We start from the raw sequence: 20,758 nt of genomic DNA on the forward strand, positions 1-20,758 counted from the left end.
GAGCTTTGCCATGCCTCTTCGAGGGCTCATCGGGGAATGGGCGGCACAGACAGCGCATCGTCCAGCGCTGCTGCCGCCGAGGTCGATGGATAGCTGTGAATGGTCTCGCGGCTGGCGCGTCTGGGCAAAGTCTGCCTCCTTGACTGATTCGGTTCATTGGAATGCGCGGACTTGGGACGCGGGGCCTGCTTTCGGGTGTTCCTGGTGTTTCGAGTGTGGAGACTGATCGGCGGCGATGACCTCCTCTTGGCCACCGCATCCAGAACCTCCAAGTTTTGTGAGGCCCGCCGATTGGGCTGTTGAGCGGTTGAAGGCATCGGTTCGGCGGAATAGAATGACATGCTCAAATCGCGCTCCATTTGCGCCGTCATTGTCATTGTCCGTTCACGCGCGGCACGAACAGGCTGCTGACTGGGCAGCGCCATGAAAGCCTGGTCGAAAGCGCTCTTACCGAGACTTTCGCCAACGTTGCCAATGGCAGTGATGCTCGACTCGAAACCAACCTGGATCTCGTCGGCCCTTGCCTCTCCGACGAACTCCGTCCTGTCCTTGGAAGTGGAAGGGAGCGGTTTGCGATGGAGGGAGCGCCGAGGCATTACAGAGGCAGCAGCGTGCGCAATGGAGGCCGGTACCGACTGGAAAGAGCGGTGTCTGGGTGTCTTGGGCTTCTCGAGAGGCTGAGGCGCTTCAGCGACGGGCTCCCCAGCCACCTGATTGCTGTCGGCCAGAAGCAGAGACCCTTGCTGACCCTCGACGTGACCGGGAACAATGCTGCCAACACTAAGGATAGTGTTGAGCGTGTCCTTGCTGGCCTGGGTGCGAAGAGTCAGGCGCTTAGTCGTTGTCGGAAACCGCTCAGAGTGCTCGCCAAGTTTCACCTGCACATCCTGGGGCACGGAGGGGACCGGCTTGTCAGAAGGGTGCGTCGCGTGAACAGCAGGCGGTCCCCGCATGCCGGATCCATTGATGAACCTTTGGAATTTGCCTGCACGTCGCGAACCGGTCCCGATACTCAAAGCGGAGGTCGAACCCTCGGGGCTAGCGCCGCCCGACTGGACGGACTCCGGAGATGTGAACGCTTCCTTGGCCGATTTGGCACTGTCAATCCCCGCAGAAGCCTTGCGGTCTTTACGGAAAGAATGACCTGCGTTCAGGTTGAAGAAGAATCTGGCCGGCGAAGTGGCCATTGTAGGGCTTTTCAGAGAAGCAGAAGAAGCGTCCTTGGGTTGCAGAGACGGAGGAATAGATGCAGGTTGCAAAGAATCAGTAGCGAGGCCGTCGGCATTGGAAGGGCCAGCAGTTGGGCGTTCGTTGCTGACTGCCTCGACCGGGGATGCAACATCGTCTGACTGCTCATCGCTCGAATCCTCGGATGCAGTACGGCGGCGCTGGTCGACCCCTGAAGCAGACTGCTTGGCATGGAATGACCTAAGTGAGACATTCGAGCTGTAGCCTGAATCAGCCTTGGACAGGGGCTTCGGCTGCTCAATGGTTGGGCTAGCAACGACTCCGCTGTCAGTGCGAACAATTGATTGGGAATTCTTCTGGGACTGTTCCGCACGCAGTCGTTCGAGACTTGGTTTCGCATTCGGGTCATTTCTGACAGTTAGAACCTCGGCTGAGTACTCCATTTCCACGTCGTCTTCGAAAAGCTCGTCTTCCAGAGCAGTGTGCTTGGAAGTGGTTTGTAACTCTGGACTGAGTGGCCTAAATCGAGTCAGCATAAGCCGTCTCATGGTGCCCTACAAGAGATGGTTTCCTCCGCACGAATTGGCAAGGGAGACTACTAACGAATTGGGACCCTGCCTCCGCGATTCCACCTTAAGGAAAGACATATTGATGGGACTAAGAGCAGTGCTGGCATGGACTGCCGACACGGTGATTTCGACGTTCTTGCTGTCACTCTCCGACTTGCCCGGCTCAGCATCCCGACTGAAGTACTCTTCGTTCCCGCCTTGCGACTTCTCCGGCACTTCGAACTTAGCCTGGGGCTCAAAATCCGGACTTGGGAGGGGACTGGCGACTCCATTCGTGATACGTAATGAACCGAACTTCATGGCACCAAGTGGCCGATAATCCATGTCCGAAGGCGTCAAAGCCCTTTCAATGGGTTCTGTTACTGGCGGAGGCAAGTAGTCGGGCTCGGAGAAAAGCTCGGTCACTGGTTGTATAGGATAAGCGCTCGACTCGATCGAGTTCATTCGCGAGCGCCCGCCCGCTGGAGTTGTCGGAACACTGTAGCGCAAGCTTGACCTCCTTGAAGCAGAATAGTCCGTCGGTAAGCGCGTTGCAAGACCTGGCGTTTGGATCATCGACCGTCGCCGCACTGGTGCGTAGAGTGATACATCGGAGTTGGCTCGCGGAAGCTGGGAGACGGGTGGCTGGTGTGGGTGAGAGCTCTTCCACGTGCTTGGCGATACTTCGAAATGGCTTTCGGACATGATGGAGCTTTCTTCGCAGGCCGCAAGATCCTCGGCCAGGTTCAGCAGCCTCCTCGATTCGTACGACATAAGATTGTAATTTATAGATTGCCGGTTTCCGGGGATATGCCAACTATTTCGTCAGGAGTCAGCTGGTGCACCTTGCAACATTGTCAAGTCTTTCATACCTTTCTACCTGGAGTTGCCTCGAGGTAGCCATCTCTTGCTGGGTTTCCCAAGTCATGGAGTTGGCCCTCGACATTCTGTCTGGGACTGGCGGACTCAGCGTTACAGTCTCTCTGTGTCTGTTCTTTCTCGGCTCTTGCGAACTCTTGGATCGAAACAAGCTCGCCCTGCGCTTCCAGTTCTTTGTTGGTCTGGTTTCTGGCTCCGCCAAAGGGGGGGCATCCTGAGCCGGAACAAGTGCGCTGGTTTGCGACCTGCTTAACCCTTGAACCGGCGAAGGCGCGGCCGAGAGCGCTTCCGTTGTAACTTGTGAATTTGATCGGGAAGGCGGAAGACTGGAAGACAGAGTGCGGCCATGAGAGCTCAACAGGCGCGATGCCTGGGGTGTGAGGGCGGGAGAGGCATGGTTGCCAACTCTCGGTTTCGACAGCTTGTGAGGCGGTCTCTTGCTGTTGGTTTCGGCGTGATCCCGTTGAAATTGCGGCGACTCGGTCGAATGTGTGTTGCCCATTTTGCCAAGAGAGTCGGGGTTGATAGTGCCCTGGTGCCACGCCCGGGTTGTGGCGAGGGCTGCAGTCCGTACAATGCGATTCGGGCGGTTTGGAAGATGGATGCGGGTGGCGGGGCTAGAGGACGGCCAGCCGAGAAGAGAACTTTGTTACGAAGACGAGTTTGAAGTTGCCATGCCGCGCGAATCGCTCACAAATCGTCGTCGTTTCTGTGAGTCTTTAAGGGCGTGATTATATTAGTACGATGCTCGGAGGTTCTGCTGCGGTGAGGGTCGGTGAAATGGCCTGATGTGTATGTGTGTGTGTGGACCGTTTGTGACCTATGCCTCCCAAGAAAAATCCAGAAGCGGTGGCATAAAATGAAATAAAAAAGGCAGAACAGGGCCCGGCGCGATCAATGAAGAGATGAAGGGAAGGGGGGGCGTTCGAGGGGTCTAATAGATCACCAACGGAGACCAGCACGAACAGAGGAAGGTGGTGATAGGTGGAGGGATAGGCGTAATTAAAAGCTTAGGTGGTGGTGGTGGTGGTGGTGGCATAAGTCTGAGCATTTACGCACCGGACTATGTAGACCGAGCGAGCGTCTATCGAATCCGTCAACTCCACCAAAGGGAATGCCTGGTCTCTTAAAGAGTCAGTCGCCGGGATCAGTGGCGAGTTGTGCAAGTGTGTACAGAGGCGGCAGGCATTATATGCGGGAACAGGTGTCTGTCTGAGAATATTGGACGGGATGGGAAGTGCAGGAATGGGCCTCAGATGGCATATGGGAGATGGACAGGCAAAGGACACCGACAAGAAACCAGGAGGTGGAACTGACGGTGACGACGTACATGGTTTGAGACGCGCAAGGTGGGTTGGGGTATAGCGGAAAAGGGACAAAGTACCGCCTGCGGCAGCGAATGGGCAGGGCTATTCCAAGTTCCAAGACAGGCGTCGCTGTTGGCCCATGCAGGGCTGCAGAGGCATGCGTCTTGGCGGGTGGAACGTGGACGAGAGCCAGAGAGGCAGAGAAAGGCGTGCTGAGCTGGGTGGGTGGTAGGTTGATGTGGACGAGGGGGTGGACAAGGAGGGCCAAGTGGTGTCGGACGGCTATCCGTGAGGGTGTAGCGGCATCAAGTTGCATCGAGTCCCCAGTAAAGGCGGGCGAGACACAGAGACGGACGAGACGAGACGAGACGGCTGAGGTAAGGTGAAGCTCAAGCTCAAAGACGACGAGGGCAAAAGGGAAGACCGAAGTACAGTGTACTGGGCAGGACACCGACAATGCCGGCAACCGTTCTTGTTGTCTGTGGATGGAGCCCCGGCCAGGTTGGGTGATTATGATGATGATGATGATGGATGGACGTCGTCTGGACGGGATGCGGGTTGGATATGGTATTTCGTCTGATTGATGCCATTTTGCGGTCTGGGGCCTGGTCTGGCTATCGGAACCTTGGCAGAGACTAGACTAGACGGCCCTTGTCCAACCCACTGATTGTCCCTTGTCCTGTTGGAAGACCTCCGCCAGCCCCTTCCGCAGTAATGTATCCACAAGTCCTGATTTTTTCGTGCAACCCGCAGCTCTACTTTGTCGACGACGACGACCTGCACCAGAACCTGTTATCTGGATCTAGAGTCGTCCACGGCTGTCCGTCTAGTCCGGTCCAGCAAGCAGCTGGCTTTGTCCCCTGCCGAGAGGCTTCTACGTTTGCTAGCATGTGCAGGCGTGCTCCCGGTGGGATGCGTGCATATTCGCCCCTCTTCGCGCTCCTCCGGACAACTGCTGCTGGCTGGGTATGATCCGACACAGACAGCTTGACCGAGCTCGCTAGAGCTGAAGCTTGGGCTGTCGAGTGGAGTTTGATTGGGAGTGTCCGAGATGCAGCAGGGCAGATACGGGCGAACAGCAGGCTCTACAGAGAGCGCCGTGGGTACACATGTGAGGTGAGCGTGGTGCGGGGAGACGACAAGGCGTTATTCCATGTCTTTGATGCGCCATGGCGCGTTATCTCCGCCGGGAGGGAGGAGGTGGGAGGTGGGAAACCGATGGACAAGAGACAAGAGGACGAGAGTGTGTGGCTCGCACGCATATCGCCGACGCGTCGGAGGACTTGATTGGAGCAGAGCCCCTAGGCGCCAAACCAAAACAGAAGCCGAAGTGGTGGCAAGGGACGTCGAAAACCTGCCGCGAACACGCCCAGATGCCCGGGCATTATCGTCATCATCAATGATGGGGTGTATCTCCGACGAGAACGGCAGTAAGTAGGAATCCAATAAGAAGAAGACGGAACCGTGGCTTGCACCCGCCGTCTTCTGGCATGAGGCCATCCTGAAGCTCGGAACCCTCGAACCAGATCGACCCCGCTTCACTCTGGGTGCCATTACAGTTCCAGGTTTACTCTATTGCTGTGGACGTGTAGGTTCCCTTCTGGGCCGACAAGGACCTTATCCGCTTGGATGGGGGAATTTCGGGGCGTCAGAGTCGCTCCGAACGGCGCCTTGGGCTTGTTTTAGCCGAAGGCAATCGACCAAGCCATCTGTCAGGCAACTGGGATCTAATTATCGAGGTTGAATCCAATCGTCAGGTAGGTAACGCCAGCTTCACCGACAGGCACAAACAGGCGTCTGTGTGCCGGATGGGGCCTCGCGAGCTTCATGGAGCTGCCTCACCCTCCATGTACGTATCCAATATACCTATCTAATGTATCGGAACCCCCTCCTTCTGCTGTTCGGCTTCGTTTGACTCACGGTCCTGTTCTTCCCCTTCGCTTCCAGGTTCTTCAAAGACCTGGGAGCTGAGGCGGGAAAGCAGCAGAATCAAGTTGTATTCGGACAAAGCCCAGAAGCGAGGAGGCTACACCGGGGTCAAGCCACCACCACGTTGCAACCTGCCGGGCCTCGTGTTCCTGTTCCTTGTTGCTATCTCTCCTCCTTGCACCCCGCCGCGCCATTTCCACGTTGGCGAGGTGCCATTGAACCTGGAGCTTCACCTCCTGTTCCTTGCGAGCCATCAAACGCCCTACCTCAGCGGTTTCCCCCTACCTAGTCCCGTCCATCGCCATGTGCCTATTCGCCCGATGCCGACTCGCTCTTTCTCTGTCTCTCTGTCTGTCTCTTGCTTTCACTCCGTCTTTCATCTCTCTACTTCTTTTTTTCCGGCCCATCCCTCATCTCGTTCAATCTACCTCGATTCACCCACATCTCACATCGGTACCGGATCTCCCAGAGTGATGGTTTGGTCATTTGCCCTTCCTCCATGGCCTCGTTTTCGTATGGGGGTTTGCGCGCCAACCTCTCTGACAATGTCCAGGTGCCAGCCAGCAGGGATGGCTCCCTCTCGCCGAGTGCCTTTGACGTCCATTGCGTGTCCGTGGACAAGTCAAGCGTTCCTCCATCTCTGCTAGCCCGTCTCGGCCGCTGTTCGATGGACGTGTCTCTCGCACGGCATGCACTTGGAATCTCAGCCACCCGACCGACGTTGGCGGCGTCTTTACGCAGCGCCACGCAGAGTGGCAGCATTTCTCGCCTGCGGCTCTCTGGCTGTTCGCGCGAGGAAAAAAAGGTACTCGTTTCAGATTGTGCCACTTGACAATGATGGACCACTCGGAACTCGCTGAGACCAGCATATCCTCATCACCAATCCTGGCCGGAAGCCAACAGCTCAGGCAACATGCTTGATCAGGCCAGTAACCATCCTCTTCGACCCCCGATGCAGTTCGTGCATGCGAAGGGATGCCCGTCGTCGATCATCGGCCGCTAGCAGCCACTCCTTCAACGTCGGACAACGCAATCTGAGACCGCACACACTATTCACCACGCTTGCCTGTTGTCGCCTGTGTCTCCCAGGCTCTCATGGATTTGGGTGTCGGCATTCAGACGATGGCCAAGCGACGTATTCGCTTGCTGCATCGAAGCACCTTATTTGGTGCCCACTTTCGCCATCGTCGCCATCTGCCTATCTCCTATTCCATAGGGGCCACATGGCACGCAATTCGTTCGTCACCGCTGGCCGTCTTGAGGAGACCGAGACAATACTCATTTGATCACCACTCGCTGTTCCATGCACTGACTGCTCGCTCCCTGCCCCGAGATAACCTCACGCTGGTTCTGGTGCCACAATGGACAACCCCCCTTCCCCACCACAATTAGCTCAGCGCTCCCAGCGAACAAGGTTCAAGGGGGCATGAAATTGCCCTTCCGCCTTTTGCGGCTGCCTCCTCATTTATCCAGAGGAGTGTGAGTATGTACAAAGGGCGGAACAAACAAAAGAGCCCCAGGGAAATGAACGGGTCCTCCAGTCTTTCATCACTCCCAGCTCATAGTTTGACGATCCAATTTGCATCGCCGGTTTCCTGTGCCACAATCCCCCACATCAAACGGAAAGAATGAGGCTCTAGCCTATTCTGCGAACCACGTTTTGAGAACGTCATACATACAGTACTCTTTTGCAATTTAAGGCCTTGCTTTCGGCTCTGAGTGGGTTACAGACATACATGTTCGCTGGGGACACAGATAACGGCCCATCATCGAGATCGCCCCATTCTCGGACAGCACGCTTGCACAACTTGACAAAGCAGTTAAATTCTTTTCCCGAATGACCGGGTTGGCAGCAAACGTGACGGGCCACGCCCTCGGCGGGAAACCTTCTAGCGACATGGCACGGTTGCAGTCGCCGAACCGCGCACAATTCTTCCTACCTAGCCTTCCAACTTTTCTGCCCACTCACTCGCCCGGGTCTCAGACATTGTCCCAATGAGACCCGGCGCTGCGCTGGACTGAGCTGCACTGCAACCGCGCCGTCGCCTGTCGCCCTCAACACCATGAACTGTTGCTTATGCCGCTTGGCCCGGCCAAGGATTCAGTGTCCCTAGTTTGTATAATCTGCCACAATGCTGCCACCGAGGGTTTCTTTCGGCCGACGCTCCAGGCGGGTAGTTCCTTGGGTTCCTTGCGACACGGCCCGAGGACCATGCACGCAGCAAGACACGAGAATAATTGTCACGCCGAATGTACCCTCTACTTGACTTGTCCGGTGGACGGTGTTTCCATCGTTCAAACTTAACGCGTCTGCTATCAACACGAACCCCGCTGACCCGCAGCATCACTGAGACTAGGACGGCGTTATCTTGCTGGCGGCTTTTCTCGACACCACCCTCGTCTGCGGAGGCTGTCCTGTACTCTTTGACGAGGATGTTGCTGAAAAGGATTCTTCTCAATGGCGGACGGAGTACGTCCCGCCCACCCACCCGGCTTGGCCAATGGACCCCGACTATGTTTCTCCAAACATGCGGCGTTACTGAACCGCGACATCGGCCATTGTCCGTCGAATCACAGCGAGTCGGAGCCACAGTGTCGATCAAGCAAGCACGGAATCCGTTTCTGTTCGGAGCATCGTCGGGGCATTTCAGGTTTCCGGCCGCGGGTGCGCGGCAAGCTCCATATTTTAAGGCCCGGTGATCATGCAACCCGAAGTGTTTGCGCCGTGGACTGGTGCTGTCAGAGCAGGATTGATCAGCGCCCCTCTTGTCCTTGGCCAGGGCTGTTTTTTTGGCGTCTTTCTGTTGTCGGCCGATGCACGACATAGTGTACACCGGTTGTTCGGAAAAGAAAAGGTCGAGGTTGTCTCTAAACTTTCGGCTTCGTGCGAGGCTTGCGTGAGTGTTGTCCATGCATGTCACTAAGTCCGCGACTCATCGCGCGCGCTTGTCTCGACGCTGTCTCGATCATGGCTCACAACCCTCTCACTTCTAATCTTGTGGCAATTTGAGCGACTCTCCCAGATAATATCGCGCAGACAAGCTCCTGTCCATCGGCCGGTCTCGAGTCAAGGCCTGCAGCTGGCCAGCAATGACTCAATGTTGCTAGGTAGAGCCTCTAGGGGTCGTCATCCAATCCAAGCTCCAAGCCAGACACGCTGTGTCGCAGAAGTTGCTGGCAGCCGCCGGAAAGCCAAGTATGAGACGACGAGGGACGGACGAATTCTAGCGTCCAAGCGGATGCGGGCAGCAGAAAAAAAATTGCGCGTTACATCGAAGGCCCCGGACTGACCGCACATTGCTGCTGCAGAGAGATGGCTCTTTGCGCCTAGATACTATCAGGCTGTTGACTGCAAACGACACAGCGTGCCTGGTTGAGGATAACAGGGCATCGAGATGGCATTGGGCAACGGGGCCGACCAAGAACTCTCCGCAACTATGGCCGCCTGGAAACCGCTTCTTGGAATTCTGGTTCTGAAGGCAGCGTCTCTCCGAGCACAACGAGGCCCACCACTAGCCAGCCTGGGCGACATGCACTGGCCCCCCGAGGACTTCGAGTCAGGCCTGTACAGAACAGACGACGCCGCATCTTGATTGGGACCTTGGGGAGGGGGGACGGCGTTCCAAGGCCTTCCGGAACGTTTTGATCACCATTCTCTTGAGCGAGTCGGGAAATCAAAGGAGCCAGGGGCACATAGCTGAAGGATTTCTTCTTGTTTTAAAGCCGTCTCTTTCACGACAGGAGCGCGAGTTCTATCCACATGCATTGATGGGAGCGCGAGCTTGTCCTGCCGCAACGTGGCCATACTGCTTCTTGGCCGGTTGGCTGAGTTCATGAGGTAGGGTCTGCTTCCCCACGAACCAGCGAGGCCATGCATTTCTCTGTACGTCGACTGAAGTCGTGCATTGCGTGCGCTTGAGCAGCCTTCCTTCGGACCTCAGCGCAGCTGTTCTGGCTTAACTTTGGTGTCAGCAGCGACGACAGGAGGCCAAAGTGCGCCCAACAACGGAGGGGGGGGGAATAAGTTGAATGCATAACAACCTTGTTGTCAGCAGACCTGGCGGCTCATCCGGTGCCTGAAGACTCTAGAAAAAAGGGACCAAAGCTCTGGCCGGGTGTTCGGTGGTTCAAGTTGGACAAAGAGCCTCTATATGGTGCAGGCAATGATTCAGAACAAAGTTCGACTCGGTCGGCCTCGCTGTCAAAGTCTATGATATGTAACCCAGCTGTTCCAGGACTTTGCCTTGTCGCAGATTCAACGGCCTCTCCGGGACAGTTGCTTATACTAATTACGACGCCGCAATGGCGAGTTCGGGATTTACCTTTTGAGTTGGAGGTTGGATTATACGCCATTGAATAAAACATCTCGATCGGCCATTTCACATCCAGTACCTAACGCACACAAGTATTCAGTGTCGTCAAAGCACCTCCTACTCCCCAATGACATAGGTGCAGCCCTCGCCGCCAATCCAGACCTCATGCACGCGGCCGGCATCGACATCAACACGGTCGCCAACACCATAGGTAACCTTCTCGGGCGTCTCATCCTTGGGGTACGTAATGGTCAGGTTGCCACGGAGAATCAGATGGGTTGTCAGACCGCGGTGCGAATGCGGGGGGTAGTGCGCGTTCCTGAGCTTTGGGCGTCAGTTCGTGCATCTCGGCTTCTTGGGGGAAGGGGGCAAACATCACGTACGGCCCATCGGTCCAGGTAAAGACGTGGGGAAATCCCCATGATTTGACCGCGGCCTCGCTGTCCCGCTGTGACACGGCCTTGTGGGACATGATGGCGGTGGGAGGACGATGCAAGGACGTTGAGCAGTTGCGGGTTACGTCACGGTTTCGATGTATCAAGTCCTGTGCTAAGCGGGGTGCTGCCTTGATCAGGTCTGAGGGTCACAGCCGGCAGTTCCGACCAGCGAGTTGGGATATCGGCACTGGTCAAAAGCGGGATTGGCGAATGGCTGGTAAACGTCGGTGCGTACGGTTCAGAGGAGGCGTGGTCCGTCGTTGAACAGTTTGCAGAAGGCGGGTCGATGCTGAACGTCGTCGACTTGGCTGGATGGACGTCCGTGAGAGTTGACTGCAGCGCGCAGGCTCTCGAGTGTTCGACCCCACTTGCCGCTCCGAGTGCCCCGATGCCGTGTGGCGACTTGCCATGGCGGTGGTATCCGGGAGGCGCAGCAGAGGGCCGCCGAGCGATGTCCCACAACACACAGAACACGGAGGTTCGTGTTGGGAGGAGCATGGGGGAGCACCGGTCCTCGCCTGCCTTTAGCGCGGTCACGAAGAGCACGCACAGCACTCTCGAGGCACCGAGGTGGGCAAACAATGGAAGCAGCCGCTCCAAGTGGAGATTTCCCCCAGTGGGAAAGCTTGCTTTGTGGACTGCTTTTGTTCGGCCTCTCCCACCTTAACCACCCCCCTTTTGGCCGTCGTTGGCTGCCTAGCACCTAGCAGTCCCCCTCGACCTTAGCATGCCCATGATATCACTTTTGATGGGGATCGCCCCCCATGCGAAGCGGCAAGTAGCACTGACGCTTTCTCACCCCGCTGTCTACCCGTTTTAACCGTACGGAATGCTATGTTTAGCCCAGATGTTGGATTTTCGAGACCCCCGAGACGTCGACAGGGGGCAAGCCCAGCGACGGGTCTTGACCATCAGACGTCTGTCATGTCACCGATGACAGCTCGAGATTCCGCCCTGCCATGGACGGACAGGTTGACAAGGCGACAGCTTCACAGGGCACTTCACGGGGCAGACGGGCTGAGCAGACCGATGTGGACTTTGCGTCTGTACGCATGCCCTAGGAATGCGACGCTTGCTGGTGTTTATCCAATGGCTCAGGGGAGAGGTGCCCCGTAAGACAGCTTAACACGGCAGGGCAGAACGGTGTTTGGGGGCCAAAATCAGCCCTCAGCGGGTGGAATGCTTTCCCAGTGTGACGCTCCACGTCGCGATGCAGAGAGGCTGCAGAAAAGACGGGCAGGGCACGCAGACGCAGACTCCGCCCCCAAACAGTGTTCCCTTCATTGCATCCACCGTCAGCATTCATGTCGTCAACGGATGCCCAAGATGACGCCGGGGGGCCTCGTCGTCGGCGGGGATTGTCGCCTATGGGGGAGGAAAATATGCGCCATGCGCGCCCCGTCACCGAATATCAATTCCCCAAGTCAAGGGAGACCGAGAGACGGGGTTGCTTTAGGCAGCGACGTGATAGGGAAAGAAAAAACATAACGAAAACAAGACGAGATGCAAAGGGACCTCCAACGACCAGAACTTGGAATCCGAGCAGGCCGTCCCCGTTCACCCCATCGCCCCATCGCCCTATCCGCCCGCTCTTTCGTACCTTACCGAGTCTCTTTACAGCAGCCTGGAATGTCTCAACGGTAAGGAACAGCACGCCAAAGAGCAGTTGGGTCCACCTAAGGCAGGGATCCGAACCATCGGGGCAGTGCTGCGCCCTTTCCCATTGGTCACTTGCATCGATTGGCACACCTTCGGACGAGGCTGTCCCCTCCCAAACCCTCCCGTCCGGTTCACCCCCCATGTCCTCAGCTATGCTGACATGCATATCCACGCTTCCCACTCTTGTCGAAATTACCCTTTGGCGGGTGTTCGTCGAATGCCTTCGTCTTCAACCCTCGACACTCCGTCCTAGAGGTTGCCTTTTCTTGCCTGTAGACTCTGTATTTTTCCACTTTCGCTCCTTCATAGTAGTCAAATGCCGCTCTCTCCAATGGGCTGATGACCCTGTCCCCGAATCTGCGAAGCCGTACCACTCTGTCTTTTAGCACCAGAGCAGGCTATTTTGTAGCGACTCGTCATCCTCCCTCCGCCGTCAATCGACTAGCTACACGCCGGACCTAGTCAACAGGCGCGTGAGGGAACCGAGTAGAAGCTGAGGTCAGGAGGCAGGCTTCTTAGCCGCTGCAATTAGACCAACATGTGTCTCTCTGTACGTTCTCCATCGAATCCTGTGCTTAGGGGGGGAAAGCGCTCGATGCAAGGCTCCGAACTCCTACGGCCTGCAGCGTTCGATGCGTCTCCTCTGCAGCCCTCACCACGCAGCTTTCTCGCTCGCATACAGCTCTCGTACTGCAGAGGCCTAACAAATGTTCCAGTTCTTGCGCCGCAAGGCTCCGGGCGACGAGACGACGCGGAGGAAGCGAACCCTCACGATGCCCCTGTGGTCCTCATCCAACAAGACCTCGGCCAACACTCTCAGGAAAATGGTTGGCCTCACCACCATCCTAGCACCAACGCACGACGGATTCCACTTCAAACCCGCTCAGCCGATGCCCCTAATCAACATCATCAACGTGGACGGCGCAACCGACCCTTCCTCTTCCTCGTCCGCCTCCGGCCCGAAAGACGCACCCGCGGTCTCGACCCCCGACGAGATCCTGCTCAGCTTCGCCATCCAGACCCGACTCAAGAAGATCTTTGACGACCTGCGCTCGCGCCGCTCCTCGTTATCCCGCGACCCCTTCGTGACCCGCGATCAGCTGCTCGTGTTCCTCGAAAACACCCAGGGCGAGACCGACGTCGAGGATGTCCTGCCCGAAGAGAAGGAAAGATACAACTTTGGCGAGTTTCTCGAGACGTGGTGGAGGCATTACGGATGGGATGCGGTTCGACCTCTGAGGAGTGAGGACAAGGACTTGAGCCGGCCGATCACAAACTACTTTATCAGCAGCAGCCACAACACGTACCTGGAGGGCAACCAGCTTGCCTCCAAAAGCTCACCCGAGGCTTACAAGACGGTTTGCTCATTCTATATTGGCACTAGCTGGGAACCGGACCGCTAATTGGACTCTAGGTTCTCCGCCGCGGATGCCGGTGTATCGAAATCGATGTCTGGAACGGAGACACCCCGATCACGACCCAGGAGGGCACCAGGCCTGACCATTCGAGGAACCTGTCCGGCTCCTCCCTGCCCAATGTAGCGGCGAGCGTCAAGGAGACGGTCGAGGATATTCTCACCGATCGCAACGGCCACGGCAACGGACACAGCAGGAACACAAGCAGCGCCAGCAGATCTCTCAACCCCCGCGATAGCGCCACGCTGCTGGGACCCAGCGAGTCCACGGAATCCCTGGGCGCCACTCTTCGTCCTCAGTCTGCGAGCAAGAACCGCCTACCGTATCCCAGAGACGAGCCCATCGTCACCCATGGCTGGACCCTGACTACCCCGTGTGGCTTCCGGGAGGTGTGCAGGGCCGTCCGCGAGTCCGCCTTTGAGACCAACGAGCTGCCCATCATAGTCAGCCTCGAGGTCCATGCCGACAAGGAGCAGCAGGAGGCCATGGTCAAGATCATGAAGCAAGAGTGGGAGGGCATGTTGCTCGACAAGTCTTGGGAGGGCATTGACCCCCGTTTCCGTCTTCCCAAGCTCGAGGAACTGAAGCGCAAGATCCTCGTCAAGGTGAAGAAGGCTCCTAACAAGATCGAAGTGCCTACAAGCACGGCGGCGCTATCGCATGTCTTCGCCAATGACGAGGACGCCTCGGGCTCCGACGACGAGCGGAACAAGGAAGTACCGAAAGCACCAAACACACCCAAGATCGACGCTCCTGTCAAGGTCAACAGCGGAAACGAGCCGCCCAAGAGCACCAAAGTGGCCATTTGCCAGGCGCTTAGCGGCCTGGCCATCTATACACACAGCGAACACTTCAAGAGTTTCGAGACGCCAGCGGCCAAGAAGCCGAGCCACATCTTCTCGATAAGCGAGAGCAGGATCCTCGAGTTACACACGACCAAGGCTCGCGAGATGTTCACTCACAACAAGAACTTCTTCATGCGGGCCTTCCCCAACGGCGCGCGCGTGGACAGCTCCAACCCCGACCCCAGCCTATTCTGGCGCAAGGGCGTGCAGATGGTCGCCCTCAACTGGCAGTACCTCGACGAGGGCATGATGCTCAACGAGGGCATGTTCGCCGACGAGGAGGGATGGGTCCTCAAGCCCATCGGCTACCGAAGCTCTGACAAGGACACCATCACCGAGGTTGACGCCGCGCCGCAAGGTGACCTGGAGCTTACCGTCACCATCATAGCCGGCCAGCACATCTGGACGGCCAGCGACTCCGCCAGCGACAGCAGCCGTGCCAAGCACCTCCGACCCTTTGTGAAGTGTGAGCTTCACGTCGAGATCGGGGCTGTGAACGGCAAGGCGGCCGACGAAGACGACTTCAAGCTCAAGACAAGCGCGAAGAAGACGGACCACCCCGAGTGGGACAACGGCGCCCGGCTCAAGTTTCCCAAGATCTCGAGGGTGGTGGAAGAGTTGAGTTTCCTCAGGTAAGAACATTTTTCTCTCGGATTCATCCGTGCCCTCCCCACCGGCATATGGCAGTCGCACGTCTTCAAGGCATGTGCCTTGGAAGGATATTGAATACAATACGCGGCTCCGCGCCTACCCTTCCGCACGGCGTGCCCGAGCCTCTCGCAGACCAGCTCCGGCGGTGTGGTGCTCTCGGGCAGCGATGGCATCCGGCTCCCGAATGGCCTGATCTGTCCATAAACGACGTGCTGCGACCCGTCACGCTCGCGTCATGGACGCAGAAGATGCCGTGTAACAAGGGAATTGTCGTCGTTCCATGCAGTGCCACCACCCTATCCTGTATAGGCCCGTCGATGCTTATCTGCCAAGGCGGGCCGCCGCCTTTGACAGGCCGGGCCGCTGCACACTGCAACGACCCTGCCGTTTTCTTTGCATCTGCGGGAAACGGCTCACAGAAAACACGAAGGGCATATATCGGAACTGGTGGCTAATGTGTACCGTTTCTAGGTTCAAGGTCGAAGACGACCCGCTCGTCGGCGGAGACGAGCTGCTGTCGTGGGCGTGCATCCGACTCGACCGTCTGCGTCCAGGCTTCCGCTTCATCAGGCTCATGGACACCAAAAACCGACCGATCGAGGGCGGCAAGCTGCTCGTCAAGATCGACAAGGCGGTGCGGTGAGGGGAGTCGCGTGTGACGATTACAGAGAAATGAAGAAGCCGTGACGACGAGACTGAGAAGCTCTACTGTACCTCGAGTCGGACATGACGATCCAGGAGCAGAAGGTGGGGGGGGTTTCTTCTTGGGCGGCGAAAGCATGGGCACTCTTGGCCTTTACTTTTATTTCTTTTCGGGGGGAGCATTCTCTTTTTGGTTTCTTTTCTGCTGTTCACGCTCGCGCATTCTTTTCCTTTGGGCAATTTGCAGACAGCTCGATACCTTGGGGGGAAGAAAGGAACAAAAATTCAGGAGCACAGGAGGCGTTTTTGTTACGGAGCGGCGTTTTTTCATCCGGAAGCATCTTCCTTTCTCTCTCTCTCTCTCTCTCTCTCTCTCTCTCTCTCTCTCTCTCTCTCTCTCTCTCTCTCTCGGTCGGGCGCGATACCTAATTCTCTTACTCGAATCTCATCCTTTTCTCCCACTTCTTTTTGTTTCTTTTCCTTCCTTGTTTATTGTTTTCCTTTTGTCAGGCCAAACACTCGCACGGTGGAAAGGGGGGGGAGACGGACATGGGTTTCGTGTCTCGGGGAGTTTATTTTGGAGAGACTGGGTAGGCCGCTGCAGCGAGCGGCCGGCGGCGGCGGCGGGCTCATGTACCCGTCCCTCGCCAATTCGTTATTTTTAGGGAGATCGACTCGGCGGGATCGGGAAGGGGAGAGAGACAGTCAGTCATGGAAGAGAGAGAGAGAGAGAGAGAGAGAGAGAGAGTCATGGTCGAAATTTTCTTTGGGGGCCGGTGGCTGCGAGAGAAGAAAGCTGTCACGGGGGGGCACAAAAGAGACGGGATCAAGAGACAGCGAGATTGCGCATGAGAGACACGAGGAGGGGGTGGAGAGCAAAAGAAAAGAAGAACAAACGGGATGGACAGCACCACATAGACACACAAACACAGGAGGAACCCGTGGGGTCCGGTCTTGTCGTCTTGACGCAAAGGCAAGCGTACCCCAGGGAAACCACACTTCGCAAGAGGTAGATAGGAAGAAACAATAATCAAGGAACCAGCGTTGGCTCTCCTCGCCCTCCTCACCCCCTCAACGCATCCATCTTTTCCTGCTTTTGGGGGCCGGAGATCCAAAACCATGTCTCAAGATCTCTCTGTCTCTCTCTCTCTCGTTTGTCGTCGTCGAGCGCCTGGCCTTGATCTCCTCGCCTGAAATCGGTCTCAGTCTAGTGGGACGCGGCCGAGGCAAATCTCATGGGGCCGCCGCCACGCCGGAGCCCAAAGCCCATGTTTTCTCAAGTCTTGGGGCCGGGCGCAGAGACTTCTTTTTGTGTGTGTTTGTGTGTGTCTCGACCACCTCGACACGCCGCAAATAAAAAAAGAAATAAAAAAAAAGTCGAGGAATGCAGAGAAAACGGACGGGTAGCCGCGGGTCTCGCTCGGGTGGGCGGGATCGACAGACGCAGCTGCGGAGGAGGAGGAGGAGGAGGAGGAGGAGGAAATGATGCGTCGCCTGTCGCATCATCGTTTCTTCACTGGGCGCTCCTCTCCCCCTTCGCGGCCATCAGGGTCGGTCGCCGCGCTGGCCCGCCCATCCGTTGTGGAATGCAAAATGTGCTTATTCCACCCGGCTTCGCGTCGCACCTGGGCACACATGCTTCTGTCGTCGTGTGATGCCCGGGGAACCACAGCCCGGAGCAGCCGGGCAACGGAGCCTCCCTCCGCCATCGGGGGCCACAGCGTCATTGTCGTGCCCCGTCGCCCTCTGCAGCAGACCTGCGTTCCGAGTTGGCGGACGCGTGCACGAGTTGCCCTCACTCTCCAGCGCCGACTCAAGGCGAACACGGCCTCGTTTGGTGCTACGACGAGGATGTACGTTGCGCCCCCATTCCAGGCCATCTCCCGATCTCTTGCCTAGGAGGAGGAACCTGCAAATGAGCAGTCACATTCGCAAAGGCACGGTTCTAGATTCCTCCTCCCACTTCCGAGCCTGCTGGCCGATCGTCTGCGAATATGTGGCGCTCCTGCGAGCCCGCAGCCGGCAGCCCACAGGTTCATCACACGACGCTGCAGCCCTGCCCGGTTGCTACAGCTTGGCACCAAGAGATGCACGATTGGCAAGCCGGCAGCCTCGATACCTAACCCGGCAGCACCAGTTGAGGGCTGCAGGTTCGGCATTAGCCATGGATGCCACCGAAAAGGACGGGCGATGCCAGGCGGGAGCGTGTCGATCCCAGGACGTCCAAAACCGGGGTGTGTTTGTGGACGGTGTAGCCACAGGTACCGTAAGTCCAGCGTGGCCGTTGACTGTGGGACGGAACACGTCCTCGGAGAAGAAAGCAAGGGTTGAGACTGGCTAATGGGCCCTCCTCGCTGCTTGTATGTGAGACGGCAAGAAGAAATTATGGCCGTCATGTGTGCTTGTAGTGCCGGCAAAGAGGCTGCCTGGTGCGGCCCGACAGCAGACAACCTGTCAGTTATCACCGAGATTCGATGTTCCGATACAGCTAGTCCAATTGTAGAGAATCCCCCGAGAACGAGAAGCCACAAACGCAGGCTTTCCAAGTTGGATACTGCGTCTCGCAGCCCTTGGGGCTCCGCATTGTCCGTATAAAGTGGTAGCTCAGGCGGAGTCACACGCTTCCTCCTGTAACCGACGCGCACAAAGGCCGACCAAATAGAGTTGACAGGTAATATACGGCGGGTTGAGATGGGCGATGTGTGGTTACCTTGCGGTGCGGGAACTAGGACGGTGTAACAAGGTCGCATCGACAGAGATGGCTAGCCTGTAGACACTGAGTATCGGGGGTCCTCTGTGCATGACAGTCATCCAGAGTCCCGTATGCAAAGGACAGGGATTTCGGATGCTGAGACATCCGTTTATTCTGTCATTTCGAACCGTCGTTTGGCGGGGTTGCCATCGGGATTTGAACTCTGGGTCCAAACATCTCGGTAAAGATCATCCGAGTCGGAGGCGGTCAAGATGCAGCAGCCCGCTTCTGTCTCTCGGCTGTATGAATGACCATGTGGTACAGCAACCGGAACGCTAAAGGACGGTTCCGACAGTCTGGTCGACTAGCCAGGTATGCCTGTCGTTGGCAAAGAAGCAACCGAGATTCTGGTGTCAAACATGGAGATGATCAGGAGACCGAAGGACAGATCGATCGTGGATCAGATGGAGCTTCGAAACGGGATCCGCCTGAGACTTGGACCTCCATGGCCAAGGCACAAGTCGTCTCCTGTTGTCTTGCGCAGGAGAGGAGGGAGCTGCTGTCTGCTCCAAAGCCAGCCTCGACTTATCGGGCTTGCAGGAGTGACGCGTCGACCAGGCGGTACCCGGGAAAATGGCTGACCCGAGAACACGAAATAGCCGCATTCTTTGTCAAAGATACTGGCGTTTGACGTTTGGGGCTTGATGAAACCTGCCCTTCCCTTCAAAGCTGGGGGTACACAACATCACGTCTTCGTGGGGGTGGTTGCATGTGTGCCAGCATCCTCATTGCAAGAGGACAGTTGTCGACAATGAAAAGAGCTGCAAACAACATGCTTACACCGTGCTGAATGATGCTCCCTGACCAGTGGTGGATGGGCTCGGCATGCGACATATGTGCAAGCGAATACCTCAGGGCAAGGGAGGAGGCTTGGGTCACTGCTAAACCAGGTTGGACGTATCCGACGAGATCCGGTCAGTGTCGGCTGACACGAGCCTTGCCAAGCAGAGAGCCTCTTGAGACTTGCAAGATCTCCCCGTCATCGTGATTCGGTGGTCAGTCGATTACCCATAGGTTCCTTGAGGAGCAGCATACCAAACAAAAGCCGCCAGCTCATCGACTTGGCGATCATGGCGGAAACCGGGCGTTGGGTGGTGTAGACTCGTAGCCAGGCGATGTGGCTAATGTGACATATCGTTTTGTCGAACAAAGCCTCAACGAAATCAGCTGTCGTGGCCAGTACATCGGACTTGCTCGGGTTTTTTTTGTCAAAAAACCTGATCGGCCGTGCATCTCATGTGCCAAGTGACAGGTCATATCGGCAGGTTTGCATGCTTGACGTGCACACACTCGATGCGTATTGGAGCGCTCAGAAGCCCTCCTGCCGCTCATTGGATGGCCCTACATACCGGCGCCTGCACCAGTATGCGGACTTGTCAGGAGGCGCTGATTGGAAGGCGCAGGGCGTCGGTACCTCGGTTAGTGACCGCAATTCGTCGTCGGTGTGGTTGGAGGCTCAGGTCGCGGCCCACTAGCGTTGGTCAAAAGTGACAACGATGTGATTTTGCTGAGAATAATTGATATGTCAGTTTGCCTGGCAGGCATATGAAACCATGTGGTATGAGACATGGGATTTCTGATGGCGCTCTTGGCTCGGTACAAGGAGAATGTCGATGGAGATTTCGGTGACGGACGGATCGAAAACTGGGATCCAGACCCGGTCGACGACAGTCGGTGAGCCTGCCCACGCCCTGATTCGATATCGCCGCCTTGAGGCTGTCGTCTAAGGCGAAGGCGCACACAGCCGGCAGGATCCCTCGGAGAGCGGGAGAAGCCGCGACTCCATGAATCATCGACCAATCCATGGATTTCGTCCCTGGTTGATTGGGCCTAGCACAACCATACCCGGACCGATGAGGCGATCAGCGCCATTGCTTCAGAAGGACGGCGGGGCACACGCGAGAACAGCCGGGATTGCACCAGGTGCCCCCAAAAACGAAAGACTTCCGAGTCCTCAGGCGGAGGTTCTATTGTACGGCGGACAGCAAAGCGGTCGAGAAGGAACAATGTGACGTCGCATCGTGGGCCGAATTGGCAAATACGTCAACCTCGTGGGCGTCGCTCTGACAAGGAGGGGGTTGTGATACACAGCCATCGGCGTCTGGCCGTGTCGTGTAGCGTCCCCGTCTCGTGGCGGCAAAGATACATAGCGCGTGCGCAACGTAGATCGCGGCCGGTGACAGCTGATACTAC

General features: G+C 57.0%; 4 protein-coding genes across 4 annotated transcripts; 2 read left to right on the forward strand and 2 right to left on the reverse strand.

Moving 5' to 3' along the window:
- Positions 1-26: 26 nt before the first annotated feature.
- ColSpa_10932 (uncharacterized protein) lies at positions 27-2,682 on the reverse strand (the record flags this gene model as incomplete). The annotated part of the gene is made up of 3 exons (XM_049277144.1): positions 27-1,698; positions 1,792-2,553; positions 2,609-2,682. 3 exons carry the CDS (start codon positions 2,680-2,682, stop codon positions 27-29), a joined length of 2,508 nt encoding a protein of 835 aa, XP_049133101.1.
- A 7,599-nt stretch (positions 2,683-10,281) lies between these two features.
- ColSpa_10933 (uncharacterized protein) lies at positions 10,282-10,636 on the reverse strand (the record flags this gene model as incomplete). The annotated part of the gene is made up of 2 exons (XM_049277145.1): positions 10,282-10,483; positions 10,548-10,636. The coding sequence occupies 2 exons, from the start codon at positions 10,634-10,636 to the stop codon at positions 10,282-10,284; spliced, it is 291 nt and encodes a 96-aa protein (XP_049133102.1).
- A 2,331-nt stretch (positions 10,637-12,967) lies between these two features.
- Positions 12,968-15,156, forward strand: ColSpa_10934 (1-phosphatidylinositol 4,5-bisphosphate phosphodiesterase 1; the record flags this gene model as incomplete). The annotated part of the gene is made up of 2 exons (XM_049277146.1): positions 12,968-13,618; positions 13,675-15,156. 2 exons carry the CDS (start codon positions 12,968-12,970, stop codon positions 15,154-15,156), a joined length of 2,133 nt encoding a protein of 710 aa, XP_049133103.1.
- Positions 15,157-15,625: 469 nt separating this feature from the next.
- On the forward strand, positions 15,626-15,814 carry ColSpa_10935 (uncharacterized protein; the record flags this gene model as incomplete). The annotated part of the gene is made up of 1 exon (XM_049277147.1): positions 15,626-15,814. The coding sequence occupies one exon, from the start codon at positions 15,626-15,628 to the stop codon at positions 15,812-15,814; it is 189 nt and encodes a 62-aa protein (XP_049133104.1).
- Between the last annotated feature and the right edge of the window lie 4,944 nt (positions 15,815-20,758).

This window comes from Colletotrichum spaethianum (genome assembly GCF_022836535.1).
Source record: "Colletotrichum spaethianum MAFF 239500 DNA, contig40, whole genome shotgun sequence".
NCBI classification, from domain to species: Eukaryota; Fungi; Ascomycota; class Sordariomycetes; order Glomerellales; family Glomerellaceae; genus Colletotrichum; species Colletotrichum spaethianum.